Consider the following 18,915-nt stretch of genomic DNA (forward strand, 5'->3'; position numbering starts at 1 on the left):
ACTATAAACTGGCAAAGATTACAAAGATTACAATGAAGAACTTAATCACTCAAAGTATTCTCTCTCTTGTGTTTCTCTCTCCGTTACCCTAATAATGATAATAGGAAGTTTATATAGTAGTGATTCCTAATTAAGATATACTTAGGTTACAATATCACAATATGATAAATATTAAATTCGTAATCGCTGAAAAAACCCAGATCGCCCGGTCGGGCGAAGGCCCGCCCGATCGGGCGCGAGAACACGTCTTTTCCAACAACCGAAGTACTCCAAAAAACCCCTTCCGCCCGGTCAGACCGGGCAATGTCCGCCCGGTCGGGCGAAGGCTCGCCCGGTCGGGCGAAAGCTCGCCCGATCGGGCGCGCGAGAGCAGCTTCTTCAACGAATTTGCCAGGCACCTCTTCTTCTTCCGCCCGGTCAGACCGGGCAATGTCCGCCCGATCGGGCGGACAAAGCTACGAAGTACGAGTCACCTAATATACTTATCAACAGGTAGTGTACTATCTCTTTCTTGTAATAGATCAAATTGGAGATGTTTATGAGATCATAACCATCGTTTTTATGGTTAGTGAAATCTTGCGATGACTACAATCATGAATTTGAGCTTCATAATTATTCCATAATGGTCAAGGGTAGCCGAGGATGTAACACGGCTATAAAGGTAGGAAAATGATATAGATAACCTTATAAGAGCTTGTCATATATAAGAAACTAATAAAACTAGAAATTAACTAATATGTAACATTTACTACATCGATTTAAGCGTGATCATATATCATATAGCCCTAAACTATTACTGTACTTTGCAGAGATTACGTATATCATTACCCTAAGAAAATATTTCGTATAGCGCTATAGAATAACCTAATCAATATTCTTTATTTAGAAGATTAAAGAGCCATGAACTCGATGCATCAAATTAAGGAGTCCCACTAGTCGCATAGTCCCTACATGCATTTTTTACATATAGGAGGGCAAAAGTGGGAAAGAGCTGAGCTTTAATATTTAGAATGGTACTTTTTATCGTTACAGTGGTACATTTTTTGTACTATTATGCATGTATATTGTACTATTATGTCTTAGACTCTTAGTAGTACTATTATATCTCACAGTGGTATAATATTTTGATGTACTACTTACGTACTTATTTATACTATTAGCATAATATTTTTACCACTACAACATTATTTAATGGTACTATTTACCTATTAAATGGTACTTTATACTCCCACTATAACTTCAACTTTATTACTACATTGCCATCCTATATATACAATGTTTGCATATAGGAGCTGTGCAACATACCTTCTCCCAAATTAAGCATAAATATTTCTATAAGGTCAACTCATCCCATTGAGTACCACATCATTCTTCAATTTTGTTGCTAGAATTATGAAGACAATGTTGTCAACCGTAGAGTGTGCTTCTAGAAATGTGCAACTTATTTAGTAGCTAGACTAGTTCCATACTCCCATACCAAGGCTAGACGTTTAAATGCTTATCTACAAAGACTATATATATCATTTCCTAAAAAAATTACTTTGTATAGCTCTATAGAATAAGTTAATGAATATTCTTTAGAAGATTAAAGAGCCATGAACTCGAGGCATCAAATTAAGCATAAATATTTCTATAACGTCAACTTATCCCATTGAGTATAATTACCACATCATTCTTCATTTTTTTGTTGCTTGAATTATGAAGACAACGTTGTCAACCGTAGAGTGTGCTTCTAGAAATGCGCAACAACTTATTTAGTAGCTAGACTAGTTCCATACTTCCATACCAAGGCTAGAGTCATAGTTTCCACTTTCCTAAAATAGTCTATTGGTCTACTCTATACGACTAGACCCACCATATCTACCAAGTTGTTACGTATAGTATTATTGGTCCACATTCAAGTTTTAGCATAACTTAAAATATTATGTTATCAACCACCCATCCATATTTTTCGATCAAATCATATGAATTTTGCAAACTCCCAAACAACTACCTAAGTTAGCTAGCTTAGCTCACATGGACGACGAAAATTACCTAGAATTTAGCTCATTAATCTCCTAATTAGGGTGTTAAATAATGCTAATTAAACTGTTTGGACTTGTAGGAATGTCAATGGCCGGTTGTGAAAATTAGAGGCTAATGCATACATGCATTATACGTTATTGCATGCATAATTGCTACATAAGTACATGGAAATAGATTAATAATAGTAGCATCTATAATGTGAACAAAAATATATTAATTAATTGTCTAATTGAGTCCGAATAAATTTTATTAGTAATCAAGTATGCATGGGTTGGTTACTATAGTAGTTTAGACTTTAGAGGGATCACAAGTCAAAGAAGACTATTAGAGGACTTGAATTAAGGGGTGGATTGAAGCGAATATTCCAATGTCATTAAGTGATTGGTATTTTTGAGTTTTTGGATTTTCCCATTCAAAGAGAGTGACAAGCTAGAATTTTCGATGGTTAACTGGAATAAATTAATTTGTATATAAACTTTTAGAAAATTAGTGTTCATTCCTATGGTAATGCTAGTTCACCCTTTATCTATATTTTTCATGTCATCCATTTTTAATGACAGTGATATTGGGCGGAAATGGACATATATGGAGAAAAATACAAGTTTAATTTGGACATGAGATTGCATTGGTGTGATTTGCAGATGCTAGGATGTATTCTTCTTGTCAAATTACACTTATATATTATTGATTATTAAATGGAACGTATAGATGTAAAGGTTTTCAACTTTCCAATACCTTCCCCTCTTCAATGTAATTAAATTGAATTATATTCCATTTCCTCTACCACTATAAGAAAAACCTTATTTAACGCCTTTTTTTAGACCATCACTGTCCAAACAGTAACAATAATTAATAATAGAGGGAGTATTACTTACAGTAGCTTAATCATATTATTTTGATAGCAATTAGAAAGTAGATTTCAGAAAAGAAAGATTTATACATACACACGTCCTTCAAAACTTGTCTCAATTCTCTTAAAGGTATATATATGTATAGGGAAAAAAAATTAATTTTGTTAAAGTGAGAAATTGTTAATAATGGTCCTACATATAGAAGGCAATTCCGATAATGCTCCTCCAATGTTTAGTCAACTCTAAGGTGAGTTTCTAAGGTGTGATAAATTAGTGAAAGTTACCTAAATAAATGAAATGACTACCTATTTAATAAGGGTAATAATGTACTATACTATAGTGGATTCAAGGTCGTGACTGCACTATTGTATCCTATCTTAAAGTTTATATAATTTGAGCATCTTGCAATATTATTGGTTGGTAAAAGGTGAGATTAGCAAAATTTGCATTGCTTTGTTAAGTTGGATTAGTATTAATAATACGTAAAAGGTGCGGAGGTAAGGGCTTAATTTGCGGAGTCCACATGGCCCACCTTTTACTACTCCTTTTGGTCATCCTCAATTTTGTATTCGCCATTTCCGTGTATGCCTTAATTATTTTGCATGTAACGGTGTATGTGAAATGTGTACTATACGGGATTATAATGTGTGTATGCTTCTTTATTTTTATTTTTTTTTTCCTTCTTCTTTTTTGCTAAATTTATTTGAATTGAATTTATTAGGTGGTAGTCTGATTGAACCTAATTTCACTTTTACACCTTATTGAACTTAATTAATCATTATAACGATGATGATAATGCATTAATGCATCTTAATGTCATTTACCAATCACCTTGTTTTCACTTAATTTAAGTCTGATATGTTTAGAGAAGTCCAAATAAGATAAGTTTAGGAAAAATAAATTATGATAAGAGTTCGTTCACTTCATCATATTTTTGCTGAATTGAAATTATTTTTATTGAACTGAAAGTATTTTTGCTGAACTTAAATTATTTTTTACTGAACTTAAATTATTTTTACCGATTCTCATTTATATTTCTTTTTAAAAGTTACTAATTTTTATTGAACTAAAATTTATTTTTACTAAACTGAACTTATTTTTACTGAACTGAAATTATTTTTACTGAATATTATTATTTTAAGGTGAAGTGAATAGGACCTTATATATTCAAGCTCAAATTGTAGCTAAGAATGTGTTCTATTCACCTGATTAACACTTATCTAAACTTATCTTAATTATCTTATTTAAACTTAATTATTAGACCTTATTAAAACTTATTTTAGTTGTAATTTGAATTTGAATAAGTTAAAATCAAGTGAATATATTGCTAGAACATACTAAATTATCCAAAAGGGCCAAAGCTGCATGAATACTAACTTTATATTCTAGTATAAAAAATAATGTCTATATAAGTACTACTAATATAATTTTATATTGATCTAAACCTACCCTAGAAGAGGATAAAGTATTGCAGATTAAAATACACCACATATGAATTTTATACTTGTATTTGTTTGATTGTAATAGATATAATAGATTAAAATCATAAACATTCTATCTTAACACTTGAAGTATCTGAATTTATTGCAACTTCTAAAATCTTATTTATATGAAGTATGAATGATATAACCATATCATAAAATTCACACACGTATTGCTTAAAATATACTCCAAGTCTATGATTTATCGCAACTTCTTTGGAAAACAGCATAATTTGTTTAACATTCAGAGATTCATGACTCATTTGTTCGTTTACCTCTTGAACGGCCTTTAAAATTTGTCAAGAGGATGTGATGGCATTTCGGATCATATAATTGGCAAATTAAATTTTCACTATAGACACACGAGATTGTTACATATAAAAGCCTCTACGGCACATTTTCACTTGATTACATATAGTCTTAAACTATTAAAATATACAGTATGACAAATTCAATAACTGAATAACATATTAGTGATAATGTGATATTACTAAAAACCATAAAAATGTATGACACCAGTAAATTTTCTGTGTCTACAATTACACCAATCTATCCCTTCTTATATATTACTTCCTTTGTTCCACAAATATTGCAACAAGGATGAAATTACGCATCTCAAAGCACATTTTATATGCTAAATATCTATAATTATATAACAGTAAAAATTATAAAAAGTTGGTATTGTGAAAGTATTTTACGAGACGAATCTAACAAGAACCCACATGACTATATTTTACTTAACGTGTAAATCATAATATGTGGTCAAACAAGCGTGATGAACAATATAAAATTCCAGTTGTTGCAATATTACTAGAACGGAGAAAGTAGTAAAAAAATCTAATAAAAGTCGTGTATGTAAGTAGTATACAAAGTTGTTTGAAAAAAAAACAACAAAAAAAGTAGTATACAAAGTCAAAGTGAATTACAACTAATAAGAGTTGGACAAAGCTCAAGGGTCCGTTTGAATCTGCTACATTTTAGGCTTTTAGCAGCCTTGCTTTGGGCTGAAAATCAACGAAGCTAGAACAAATTTGCATAATGGGCCATAGATAATGAGCTGCTCTTTCTTCTATTCAGCCCAGATTTAAAAGAATGGCCTATTAAAAAGCAATTTATGACCCAAATTTTAAAAGCAGTTTTTGTTTGGGCCCAAAGATCTTTGTAAGTTCATTTTTCATGTTCTCCATTTTTGCAATATATGTTCCGATATTTCAATACTTACTTTTTTTTTTCTTCCTAATAAGAGTATTTTAATTTAACGTTCGAAGGATCTTCTTTAGGATTCATAGGATCGTGTTATTATATAAGAGCCAAGGTTTAGTGCATTTATTTAGATTTGTGTATTAGGAATTTAATACTCATTGGTCCATCGAGCAAAACTCTCCAAGATCTGCCGCCATTGGGTACATGTCAACCTCTTAGGCCGACCACCTACCTTAGACATAGGCTCAACCTAGTTACATAATTCATAAACCACCTTACCTTGATAAAATGTAACCTAATGGAAGCTGGTCGAACCCGTATAAGGTCCCTCTTCCTGGTTCTATAAGAGAGAATTAGTCCAATTGGACTAAACGTATTAAAAATTCACATGACTCGTGGAACTGAAAATCACTATATAATGAATAGCTAATCAAATATTTATAACTTAATGCCTTCATTAGATGTCTAATGGCAAGCAGATGACCATAAATAATAATACCTCAGTTTCTCAATACACGCAACAAACTCTATATAACATTTTACTACTACTAAATACTAATGTTAAAGCAATTTTTTCCATACAAGGAAATAACCTACCCCAACCCAAATAAGTAGGGAAGTTTGCATCTAGAGAAAACGAAGTTGGTGATGTTGCCCTAGCAATAAAATTTCATCCCAATAATATAGTACTCCTATATGCTTTTCATATGATTGTTGGATATGCTTTAATAATAGCTCCTAATAGTGCTTGTTATGGCCAACTTATCGTCACCAACAAATTTCCAAGTAGCCTACATTAGAATCACAATAGCTATTTGCCATGTATTATTTTTCCTTTTCCTATCTTAACCCCTTTTTTCGATCAAGATAATGAATAGCTACCGAACGCATTTTTTTCTCAAATAACGAAGTTGACTTGATCTTGATGCCCTTTTTAGTCCATAGCACATAAAGTCATGATGCATGCAAGATTAATCTCAACCAGTAGAATAACATATATACGTTTCATGTGTGCTAGCTAGGACTAGAGTAATACCACAATGGATTCGTATAAATACACGACTTTTCCTAGTCCCGAAACAATAATCTGTTGTAATAATTATAACCCATTTGTGAATTGAGAGTACTTTTTCGCATTAATTAAAAATAAAGAGGAAGCTAGGATGACAATATTATAAGTTTAATGGACTACTTCTTTGATAACAAATTATCTTAGCTAGAATGATAAATACATGTTGGTCTAGCTTGTAGAGACGTTCTGGCATGCAATGTGTTTAATTTAGCGCACCAAAGATTTATCATTACTGTTAAACGCGCCGATTTAACTCGATTTTCAAGAAGGGTGTAAAGTAGCTTAAAGCTTAGAACATAATCTAACAAAAATCAGTAACATAAATATTCATGTGTCTGTTTTCAGACACATACAAAACAAGATTATGTTACAGTAAATATATAATATATCGGGGAAATTACGTAATATTTTACTTTTTGTGTATTGTTATACGTATATATACTATGTACTTTACGATCAATCATTAAAAAACATGCACGTTAATTATTTAGGACTAGTAATAAAAAGGCAAATAGAATATATACGTCATTAGCAACTAGTTGCTGAATAGTAAACATCTATCTTCAATCCTCATCTATCCTTTCTTTAATTTAGTGCAAGGGAAACTATGCCGTTTAAGCTTTTCTTGTACACAATTATTGACTCAGCAAGTTACAATAAAAGAGATAGAGATACTTAGATACACGTATAATTTTTATGTTAATTTGTTTTGCGATTTTAGCTAGGAAGCTTAATTAATATCCTAAATTTCTAATTAACATAAGTAGGTTTGCCTCGCCACGCAAGAGTTTGTAAGCTTGTATAAATTAAATGTGCTTATGATATGATCAATAATAAGCTAAGCTTTACATAGCCACCTTAAACTACTTAATAATCTCGATTAATGTCATTAGTATGGCTTCGCCCTTAATTTCAATTAATTTTATAATAATGAATGAAAGTGAAGGTCAAGTTTTCTATATTGTGATTAATAATGATGTATTATCATAAACAATTCTTTAATTTAGAAGTTTTGATAACAAATAATGCTCCTTGGAACCCTTAATAATGATAACTCCATGATCTAGCTTAGCTAGTGGCCACCTGTACTATATCCATTTTGAGCAATATAATTAGGGTTTTTACTACTCTTAAGTATAACGTCTTAGTGATGAGTTGATGATGTAAATCATTTAACTTAGAAGTTAGAACACATTATAATTCCAAGTTATGGTATAACGTGTAACATTTCATCGAGGCTAGGAGAAAGAAGTTATCCATCTTTGTTTCCAATTATTCTAAATTAGTGAATAATTTTAGTTGTTGCTAGAATATGATGCTAGCTTGATATTTCATTTGTTCAATAATATCTTCCAATCCACAGTTTTGACCGTTATTTAAAAATATTTTAAATTTTGTCATAGAAATATTCATATTACTATTTTACCCCAACTTAATTAGCTCACTTTGTAGGGCTACTTTTTCTATAATGAACACTCGACCCACCTCTCTCAAAAAATAATTACATCCACATCCATTCCATAATAATGTTCTCGTTTAGAATCTTTTTGTGAGACAAATTTGATCAAAATAGAAATATCATTGTGGAACGAAGAGAGTAGTGTACTACGAGTACATAATAAGTTGTAATGTAATTTTTTCTAAAAAGTCTTTAGGAATAAGGGAAATTTTCTTATTTGCTGACAATTGATGCATGGGTACTGAAACTTAGCTATATAATCGAGTTGATTAACGTTAATATTGTATGGTTAATTGTTGAGCCCATAAGCAAACCTACACATGAGTGAAAGTGTTGTCCCACATTGTAAGAGTATGAAAGTGTTAGGAAATGTATCCCACATTGAATAAACAAGAAAGTTGTGTCCACTTTATAAGGTTAAGGGGCTACTCCCCTCATTGCCATATGGTTTTGAGGTGGAACCTCCTTAGACTTGTATAATGGACACTTGTAACGGGTGTAGCCCAGACCCATTTATCATTAATCTTCTTAAATTATACGCAGAATATGCTCTTTATAAATTTAGAATATATATACATAACATATTGTAATATACTTCGTATGTCGATCAACAAGATAGTTGCAATCTTAAGCTAGCTACGAGCTGCAACAACTAATTAGAGTCGACCTATATACGGGCTAAATATGGTCCTACCTTATGAACCATCTAGTGTGTACTTGTAACAAAAACCCTGAAGAACATTAATTAGCCTTTATCTATCTATATGCCAAAAAAACATGCACAGAAAGTCAAGCAAGCAGTATCCATCTATTTGGCATTGCATGCGTAGGTTATGGGCAATCATAAATTGCGTCTGATCTTTTGCAATGATAGCTTAGGTCGGAGTGTTTATAGCATAATTAGTATATGTATCACCTAATAATCATCTAATTTTGCAACACGTTATAAATTGGTGGTTTGACATTTATAAAGTTTACTTACTATTTTAGAAACAAATCATTATGTATGGCTCCTTGAAGAGAATGTGGAGTTAGTTGGTATCTTATTGAATGGAAAAAAAAAGGTCCTTTTGGAGAAATGGGATAGAACTTATATTAGCTTCTTCATGAGAATAAACATGGTATGATTGCTCCATGAAACCATGATTATGTAATGTTGTACTTATTTTGTATATATATATACTCGATTTGTCTAGCTTATACTAGCTCAATCGAGTTAACTGTTACAACACAACGAACAATAATATACTTGATCTTTCTATTCTATATTAACTGTCGCTTTAAGTTTTGAGATCAAATATCGAATATCAATTTCTCTATTGATAGAATCAATAATGATCAATGTGAATATATATTCAACGAAAATGTTAAGTGCATTTTCATGTAACGAGAGAATTACCGATTAATGTCAGATAGACTAGAGTAAAAGGGTCAAAGGGATAATAGATTTAGTTTGGAATTGAGGGAGTAAAAGATTTCCATGGTTGTAATTTGATTACTACGGAGTACTATACAATACTGCTAGCTGAACCTTAATAAAGTCAAAAGTTCTTGAAATCTTCGAAGCTTTGATCAGAAAGAAAAGAGACAAGCTTGCGACAAGCAACATCATCAGATATATCAATATATGGTAGATATGTGAAAACTATAAATTTCTTAAAATATACCCGATTTAATATACTACATGCAATGAATGTTAGAATTTAATTACAAATTTACGATAATAAGAAGTCTCTTTCAACCACTAGACCTAATACTGCTTGATACGGATTTATTCATATTATATGATAGCTAGATTTATCTAGTAAGTACTCTCGTGCACTAGTAATACGTTTACATTTCTAGCATTTCTTATATAATCGAATAGATATATTTATTTTTCTTTTTTCGCAAAAGATTAATAAATCGATGAAAAAATTGTTAAAAATAGCTCTTATTATACAACAACTAAACAAATTCCTTAAAAAGAGAGAAGAAAGAACTTTAATGATTATGAGTGAGTCCAACTAAATGACATCTCATCATTAACATCGTTAATAGGTGAACAATCAAGCGGAAAAAGTGGTAAAATAAAGATGCAAATCCCTGAACCAATTAATTAATTATATTTTGATCAATCTTTGATTAGTTTATTAAAGCAACGACATCTTGTCCTTTGTTTCTTCATTACTTTGGACCTAATTGTCCACTTACTTTACACTCGAACATGTTTATTTGTAATACTGTACTTATTCTACTTTTGTGTAACCATTTTAAGAGTATTATCTATGTCTCTCTTTATTATTTATCGATGGGGTCTTATTGATGGAGCGCCTTTATATATTAGTATAAGTTGTATAACTGTATATAAAATGATATTTAAAGCAAAAATAGTTTCTAAAAGAATTGAATAAAGAAGCATAATGATAATTAATTAGTACGGAGTATGTAATTATATGAAGTATTCTATATCATACGTACCGTAATGGTGCATGTCACCATGTATATTCAATACAAGTTTTATGTACCCGTATAATAAAAGAATATTGTGTAACTATATATAAGATATGATCGAGTATTTCTTAATAAGTTCAGATAAGATAAAAAGCAGGTGAATATAGAACACACCCTAACTTTAAATTTTGTGTTCGTAATTAAGACAATAATATACTTTCCTCCACGAAAACATTTAATTAATCCTATATGAAAATAACACAATCTAATGTTTTGCATGATTTAAGAAATTATGTACAGTACTACATTGAAAAATATCCCCTAAAATATTAAGTTTTAAAAAATGAAAACAAATTATACACACATGCAATCTGGATTTGGGATCCATAAAATCATGAATTATTGTGATTTTGAAAGCTTGTCATCAATAATACACCATATCATTATAATGTGTGTCTTTCAATTAATTGAATTATTGAAAGTTCAGCATCCTCGTCGGACTTACAGTGAAGTCATATGCCTTAGTGCTTTATCATTAAATACAGTTCAATTTCCAGGCAAATGCCAAATTTAGTACATCTTACAACTATAGTATAATTTTTAGAGGAGGTATTAGCACCATGCATTTGAATGGAGTAATAATTATTTATTCCTAGCTAAGGCATCAACCAAGTTATTGGTGCTAGCGAATTTAATTAAATTTTTTATGATACAGTTAGGTAAAATTGCTAACACCATTAGATTTTAAATTTTACATTCTTATGCACGGATTTGCATTAAGTCCATGCATCGTTGTTGGGTTAAGATATAGTGATATACCATATATATACCCAACATTAGGGTAAGAGTGCGTCGTATATATGGATCTGTTTATACTCTTTTTTGACATAATGTACATATACACAGAATTATAAGTACCAAGTACGGAGTAGTTATTTGTATAGAGCTAAAAGAATATACTTCGTATATATCCGTTCTCTTCTCCTTCTCAAGGGTTCAACATGCATCTAGAATTCCAGATCTGTATTAATTTTGTTAATGCACTTAGCTAGTGAGGGAACAAGAAAGAACACGTTGACTAATTAATTTGTTTAATCTAATTAGGCGGTTTCGTTTCTTTCACATAATCCTATCATTATGTCTGTAATCACCTTACATTTAATTGAATAGCAAGTTACTTTCTAGACATACATGGATACAAAGTAGTGAGAACAACATTCATTATTTTTATTAAGTGCTTAGTGCATCTACTCACAAACTATAAAATTCACAAAATTCTAAGGTTTTAGATATGTTTTTTTAAGCTTACTACTGTAGAATAATCTTAAGAGAAAAAAGGGTGGAATGTCGATGTAACACCCTAAATCAAACCCCTAAATTCTAGCTCATTAGTAGTTAAAGTGTATTCTTCTCAAAGTCCAGATGATATAAGCTTACATAATACTTTGTATAAGTTCAAGTAATAAACATATTAGATAAGTTAAACAACGTTGAAAAGACACACGAGCGATTAGGAAGAAAAAAATCTCCAATTTCTTGGAAGAAAATTTTTATGTTTTCACGTCATTGCTAGTGATCATACATATAGTTTCTATTACTTTGCCTAAATGCATTGCAAACTTATACAATATACATGGATGTTTTCAAATAGGAAAATATATACTAATTATAAATGAATTATAAAATATATTTTAGAATAAACAATTATATTTATAAGTGCATTGATACTTATTTCGTAAAATCTCATTATATTCCATATTTATCTCAATATAAGTGGATGCATGTTTTTTTTGTAAAAAAAAAACAATGTTAATATATGAACGCTATCGAACACATATATATGGTCAATGTACTCAATCCACCAACATACTATTCTCTCGATACATTCAACCGACTTGATCTATATACACATCAACCATTACAAATCAAAATTCCAATCCACAAATTAAAAAGCAAGTGCATCTCTCATCATCTTCTTATCTAGGGACCTCCACTTAAATAATTTGGTATGTGAAACTATTCCAACTTATCACAACTCTTCACCATATAATATAACATTATATAAAGGTGAAATAATAAGAGAAAAAAATTGGCCACAAGAGAACTCTAAAATGCCCTCTTTTATTTGGTACAATTGCATCTTCTTTTTAGTGGACTACTCTTTTGATTTAAAGACAAGTGCCCCAAAATTTGAATGGACTTTCGTCACTCCAACTTCAAATACGATGCCGTTTCGTACAATCACATTCAATTGCCTAAAAGGCTAAAATCTTTAGTTGATGTCTACAGCGGGAAAAAAAAAAAATTAATAAATATAAATATATTAAAATTCATAAATTCTTATACTACCAAATAATATGTAATAGAGGTAGTATGTGGCTAACTACATCGTGTGGCCATCAGCCATCATGGGGGTTACTTTGTTAGTGTTATAGGGGTTAGGAAATACTTTATAAAGTGTTATAAGGGTTACTCGGTCAGTTTTTTTTGTTGTTTAGAGAGCCACAAAGGCAAGTGATGAGAATCGATCCCAGGATTACCTGAAACCGAGAAGAGGGCTCTAACCACTTGAGGTATCCCTCACTCTCAGGGTTACTCGGACAGTGTTATAGCTTTATAGGGGTTACTCGATTAATGTTATAAGAAAACTTTGTTATTTTACAAGTAGTCATGGTATGACCAGCCATACACAAAACGTATTGATTAAATTATTTAAAAAAACATAAACATAAAAATAAAGTTAAAATAAAAGCTACTCAATTTATTAAAGCTAGCCTATATATAAAAAGAATTTGCAGAAACAAAATCATAGAAAAACAGAAACAGAGAAAACGTACTTATTATAACTTGATCTTTCTCACTTTCTCTCTCCTCATTTTATTTTTTACCCCAGATTACCAAATTGTCTTAATCGCCGAAAGTGAAAAAGAGATAAATAAATTGGAATGAGCTGAAAAAGGTTGATTCTTGAAGATACTTTTACAGAATTACTGCATAGATCTCTGTTTTCTGTATGGCTCATTCTCTCTCCTCCCATTGCAATTCCTGATTTCTGGTAATACCCAATTCTAATTTACTTCATTTATTAACAAATTCACTGAATTTTCATGTTAATTACCACATTTTAGCTTCTGGGTAGCTCAATTTTTTGTTTAATTTGCAATGTATGTTGTATTTATGAAGTTACTCTGTTTCTGGGTTTTCAAGTATTTATGATTATGATGTTTAATCTTGTTTTAAGTAAGAATTATGGTGCTATTTTGTGTTAATATGATCTGATACCTTTCTGGGTATTTTGGGTTTTACTGATTTTGGGGTAAAGTTTCAATGGCTTGCCATCTGTTTTTTTAGATTCTTTTTTTTTTTAAAAAAAAATAATAATAATTTTGATAGAAATGACAAAAAAAGAATCTAAATTATCTTTTGAAAAATAAAAATTGTTACAGTAGATTTTCTCTCCATGTAAATTGGGAAGAAATTTTACTGTTTTTGTGTTTTGTTATAGAAATGGCTAACATTTGTTAATGTAGTGAAATGTGATTTAAAGGGAATGATTTTTATCACACTAATAATGTTTGAAGATTATTTAGTAAACCCATGAAATTATTATTTTTAGAAGGTGTTCCTTGAAAGCATCTCACCCAATTTAGGGAAGTCATTGGAAGTGCCTTATAAAGTAAGCAACTACATGAAAATAGTGGTGTAGGATAAAAGCTTTATCAACTAGGAAACTATTATTGCATACCAAATGTATAGTTTGTTGTAAAATTTGTTATATAACAATGTTTTGTGTGAGTTATTTATGATCATGTTGCTGATATGCATGACATGCTCTTAGGTAGCTAAGGCTTAAGAGGATTGTTCAATGAATCTCGATTTTTGTCTCCTTGTACTAGTTTGATGTAATAATTTGTCATTAATTAGGCTCTTAATTGTGTATGTTTGTAAGGAAATTTTATGTTTTAGGTAACATTAATTATGAACCTCATTCGATTTTGCTAGATCAAGAGAAGGGGAGTTGTGGAGGAATATATTCGAGTCTTATTTCTTGCCTCGATGAAATATCAAATGTGAAGGAATTGTTGCAATTGCAATGGATATGGAGAGCGGTATGAGCACGAGCACTGCCACTGCCACCCCCACCCCCACCCCCACCCCCACCACCACCGCCATCATCACCGTGAAGGAAAAGTATCCGGGAGTAATCAAAGACGGGTCTTGGTTTGCCCAATTTCGTTATGGTTGTAATCCATGGATGGCTAGATATGTATATGGATTCATTTTCCTCATTACAAATTTTCTAGCATGGGCTATTCGGGATTATGGCAAAGGTGCAATGAAAGAGATGGCAAGTAAGTCATTCTTTTGATCCTTTTCTTTTTCATTTTTATTTGGGGAGTCAATTTGTGTCCAAGTTCAACTAGCTGCATAATTTGCCCCTTTTATTCATCTCAATCACTAATAGTATATCGATTTACATTAAGAATGATCAATAAAATCTAATGTACAACCATAAATTCGAGCTACAAACAATAATCTATTCATCTGAACGCGCAACCATGCTGGCTTGTATGAAAACTATTTATGACTTCATTCTATTCATCTGAATTTTATCCAAAATAATATTTTCTCTATATCAACTTTCTGACCCTTATTTGAGAATATTTTAGCTGTGTATATCGAACTTGGCTAGGCCTTATCTAAACATTTTGGCCCTTGTTTGAACTCACTTTTACATTCAGTTAGTTTTTCTGTAAAAATTACATGAAATAGCTGCAGACAATTGTGATCTTCAAATTTCATACCAAGAAATTTTCTAATCCTTTGACCTTTATATGTACACAGGATTGAGAGGATGCAAAGCTGGTACAGACTGTTTGGGCACTGAAGGAGTACTGCGCATAAGCATGGGATGTTTTGTATCCTAACCAACCTCCTTAGCTTCTCAAAATTATTTAGAATTTGAGAATGTTCATTCTTCTTGCTTTGAGATTGTCTAAAATATTGTTTTCGTTAACCACAAATTAGTTATTTTTCTTCGCGATGTTCCTTTCCACTGTCGGTACCTCAAAAGTGCATGATCAAAGAGATACTTGGCATTCAGGCTGGTGGTCTGCAAAATCTAGCATGTTTTTTGTGCTTATGATTATTCCATTTCTCCTTCCAACCCCAATCGTCGAGATGTATGGTCAGTGTTCTTAAATAACTTTTGAACTTGTTTTCACATCTATGCACTCTTTTGGCCAAAGAGCTTAACAATTTGTTTTTCTTTTTGCAGGAGAGATCGCTCACTTTGGTGCTGGGTATATATCTTGTGCCTGTAGAAGCAATTTGTGTTTGAAATATATATATTTTTTTTTATATTTTCCTTACAGTTTTCTTTATATTCTTACAGGATCTTTCTCTTAATCCAGCTTGTAAGTGTGATTAATTTCATTTTCTGGCTGAATGATTGTTGCCAGTCAGAGAAGTATGCAGATAGATGGTACGATTTTTGATCTTTTATCCTCAGATAACAATTAGGAGATCCATTATATTGTTCCTAATATGACTACAAAATCATAATTCGTATAAATCTGTGATCCTACACTGGGGGGAAATGACAAAGGGGAATGTTACTAATCTCCCTGGGAGGAACAAGAACGAAAATCCTGTCAATATAAAAAATGCACCCCTTAGCTTCCTGGTGGCATGAAAGAAATATTTCTTGACATATATGCTTTCCTTTTGCAGCCGTGTCCATATGATGTTTACTGCCACCACCGCGTATGTTCTGAGCATAGTTGGGATAATCTTGATGTACATCTGGTATGCACCAGAAACATCATGTCTCCAGAACATTTTTTTCATCACTTGGACTCTCGTACTTCTGCAGTTGATGACAAGCGTCTCCATGCAACCTAGAGTTAGTTTCTGTGATAAGAAGTTGCTTCCCAACTGCTTGGTATATGCAACAATATCTTATATATCTAACATCATTGCTTATTTTCACATTCTGCAGATCAGTGCTGGATACCTGACTCCTGGGTTAATGGGACTTTACATTGTGTATCTATGCTGGGGTGCAATCCGAAGGCAAGCCCGATATCTTACTATTTAGATTAGTTCTGATGACCAAACTTCTGCTTAAAACTCATGTTCTTACATTCAATCACATTGCTTTGTTCACAGTGAGCCTCCAGGAACGAAATGCAACAAGAGGTCGGAATCTTCAAATCAAACCGACTGGCTTACTATCATTGTAAGTTATCAGGACCTTCTTAACATCTCTGAATGACAATTTTAGAATTAAACGGCAAGTTATAAACACAAAATTGAAGGAATAAAAGACTAAGTGTTGTTTGTTCATGCAGAGCTTTGTTGTTGCACTACTCACCATAGTGATCGCAACCTTTTCAACAGGCATTGATTCCCAATGCTTTCAGGTCATTATTTTCTCTCATTTTCCCTTAATTAGCTGGAGTTAATAGCTATTAGTTTGAAAGTAACAAAACAATAATGAACATGTGCAGTTCAAGAAAAAAGAGAAACAACCAGACGACGATGGTATTCCATATGGTTATGGTTTCTTCCATTTTGTTTTTGCAACTGGAGCCATGTACTTTGCAATGCTACTCATCGGTTGGAATACACATCATGCAATGAAGAAGTAAGATTCTTTGGTTATTTTATTTTTAAAATGTAGTTTCTTTAATTTGTTTTCTTACAATAACTTGCAATCAACAATACTCTGATCTTAAATTGGAAACAAATAGTAAAAAGAGTTTGTAGTGACATTTCATTGACCTTAATGATATTACAAGTAAGCTTTATACATCTCAATCTTTACAAAACCTACCTTAGCAGGACAAACGATGGGTTCATCTTGTTGCGATATAATTCAAAACTGTAATGTTACAAGGGAGGTCTCACCGTAACATTTTGATAAAAGTAATTGGCCTTTGGGTAACTAGTTATGTTAGACAAGTTAGATTGATAAATCTTTTTTTGAAGGATATCTTTTCTAAAAAGATGACTTGTTTAATGGTTGAGTCATAACTTATTGCGCGTCTCACTTAAAAGAAAACAGGTTACAGATTCAAACAATTGTTCAAATTTCAAAAGAGACTAATGCTTGTTTTGCAGGTGGACAATTGATGTAGGTTGGACAAGCACTTGGGTCAGAGTAGTGAATGAATGGATAGCAGCTTGTGTATACAGTAAGTATCAGAACCCTTGACATTGTCTTAATTTTTGTGCTCTAAATAATTCTTTTTCCATAAAAATAAAATATTCTTACAAAATTTAAAAATTAAAAATCATGTTTTGACGCAGTATGGATGCTTGTAGCACCAGTAATACTAAAGAGCAGACAAGCAGATGAATTCCCCTGAAAAAAATAACAGCCTTATTTATTCTTTATCAAAATTTGCCCATCTAAAGCTGTCTTCATTGACATTGACAAGAGAAGAAAAGACAAATATCAGAATTCTGGAGAAATTTGGCTTTTTGTGTTGGCAATTGGTATACATACAACTCGTACTTTCGTAGGGGTGTTCAAATGTACCCGACCCGATTGACTCGGTATACATACAACTATACAATATCAGTAATTTGTACCGTCCTCGTGACTGATGAAATGACTAGTACAAACTACAATTCTACAGAAGGGTTTCCTGATGGTTTTTGTGATATCACAATATTCATTTGTATATAGGGTACTATATTTTTTCTTATTTAGAGATGAAGAAAAAAAATATATATTTAGTGTTAGGTGTTACCAAAACAATTTTGATCTCCCTTTCTTTTAGAAGCTTAGATTTTCTAGTATGGGATGAGAATACATGTAAGTCTGTGATTCAAGAAACCGAGGATGCGCATACCAAAATAAGCAATTATGATTTAAAGATGGTTAAGAGGTCAAGATCTCTCAAAGTCATCAAGCAAGCCGGGGAACAAACCAAAGATCAGTAGTGACAAATGAAATTTTTGAAAGACTTCAATAATGAGAAATATCAGCTGTTTTTCCCCTGCATACGGAAGGATGTGTGATTCTGAAGGGCGTAATGGAAGCAAAGGCAAGGAATATTGAGCAGATTTCGATTTTAACTGATTCAGAAAAGATCTGCAAGACTGCAACTTAGTTTAAGTCTAGAGCGTTGGGATCGCATGACATCTCCTCAGTGCAAAATGATGTTAGAACAATATGAAGCTTTTTCTCCTTTTGCTCGCTGATAATTGTTAGCGGAGGAAATATAGTGTTAGTCCATGATCTTGCAGGAAAGGCTGAAGTGGTTAATACTCTTTTTACTCCTTGTGTGTTTAAAAAAATAAAGATGGTTATATTCCTGCTATCATTTTACCAATTATATAAGTGAGCACAAATATGGATGTCAATTGTCAATGAGCAAA

The 18,915-nt window shown here is 31.7% G+C and overlaps 1 protein-coding gene across 2 annotated transcripts; it reads left to right on the forward strand.

Annotated features, from left to right (window-relative positions):
- The first annotated feature begins 13,045 nt into the window (after nucleotides 1-13,045).
- On the forward strand, nucleotides 13,046-18,813 carry LOC110707817 (probable serine incorporator). 2 transcript variants are annotated; one of them, XM_021885864.1, is made up of 13 exons: nucleotides 13,046-13,579; nucleotides 14,527-14,876; nucleotides 15,370-15,443; nucleotides 15,553-15,712; nucleotides 15,803-15,827; nucleotides 15,920-16,009; nucleotides 16,258-16,429; nucleotides 16,526-16,599; nucleotides 16,696-16,765; nucleotides 16,878-16,949; nucleotides 17,037-17,173; nucleotides 17,650-17,723; nucleotides 17,839-18,813. In XM_021885864.1, the coding sequence occupies exons 2-13, from the start codon at nucleotides 14,618-14,620 to the stop codon at nucleotides 17,895-17,897; spliced, it is 1,266 nt and encodes a 421-aa protein (XP_021741556.1). In that variant the 5' UTR covers nucleotides 13,046-13,579; nucleotides 14,527-14,617; the 3' UTR covers nucleotides 17,898-18,813. The 2 variants fall into 2 exon arrangements, with proteins under 2 accessions (XP_021741556.1, XP_021741557.1); XM_021885865.1 differs by lacking the exon at nucleotides 13,046-13,579 and adding an exon at nucleotides 14,264-14,426.
- The last annotated feature ends 102 nt before the right edge of the window (nucleotides 18,814-18,915 follow it).

This window comes from Chenopodium quinoa, unplaced genomic scaffold (assembly GCF_001683475.1).
Source record: "Chenopodium quinoa cultivar QQ74 unplaced genomic scaffold, ASM168347v1, whole genome shotgun sequence".
NCBI classification, from domain to species: Eukaryota; Viridiplantae; Streptophyta; class Magnoliopsida; order Caryophyllales; family Amaranthaceae; genus Chenopodium; species Chenopodium quinoa.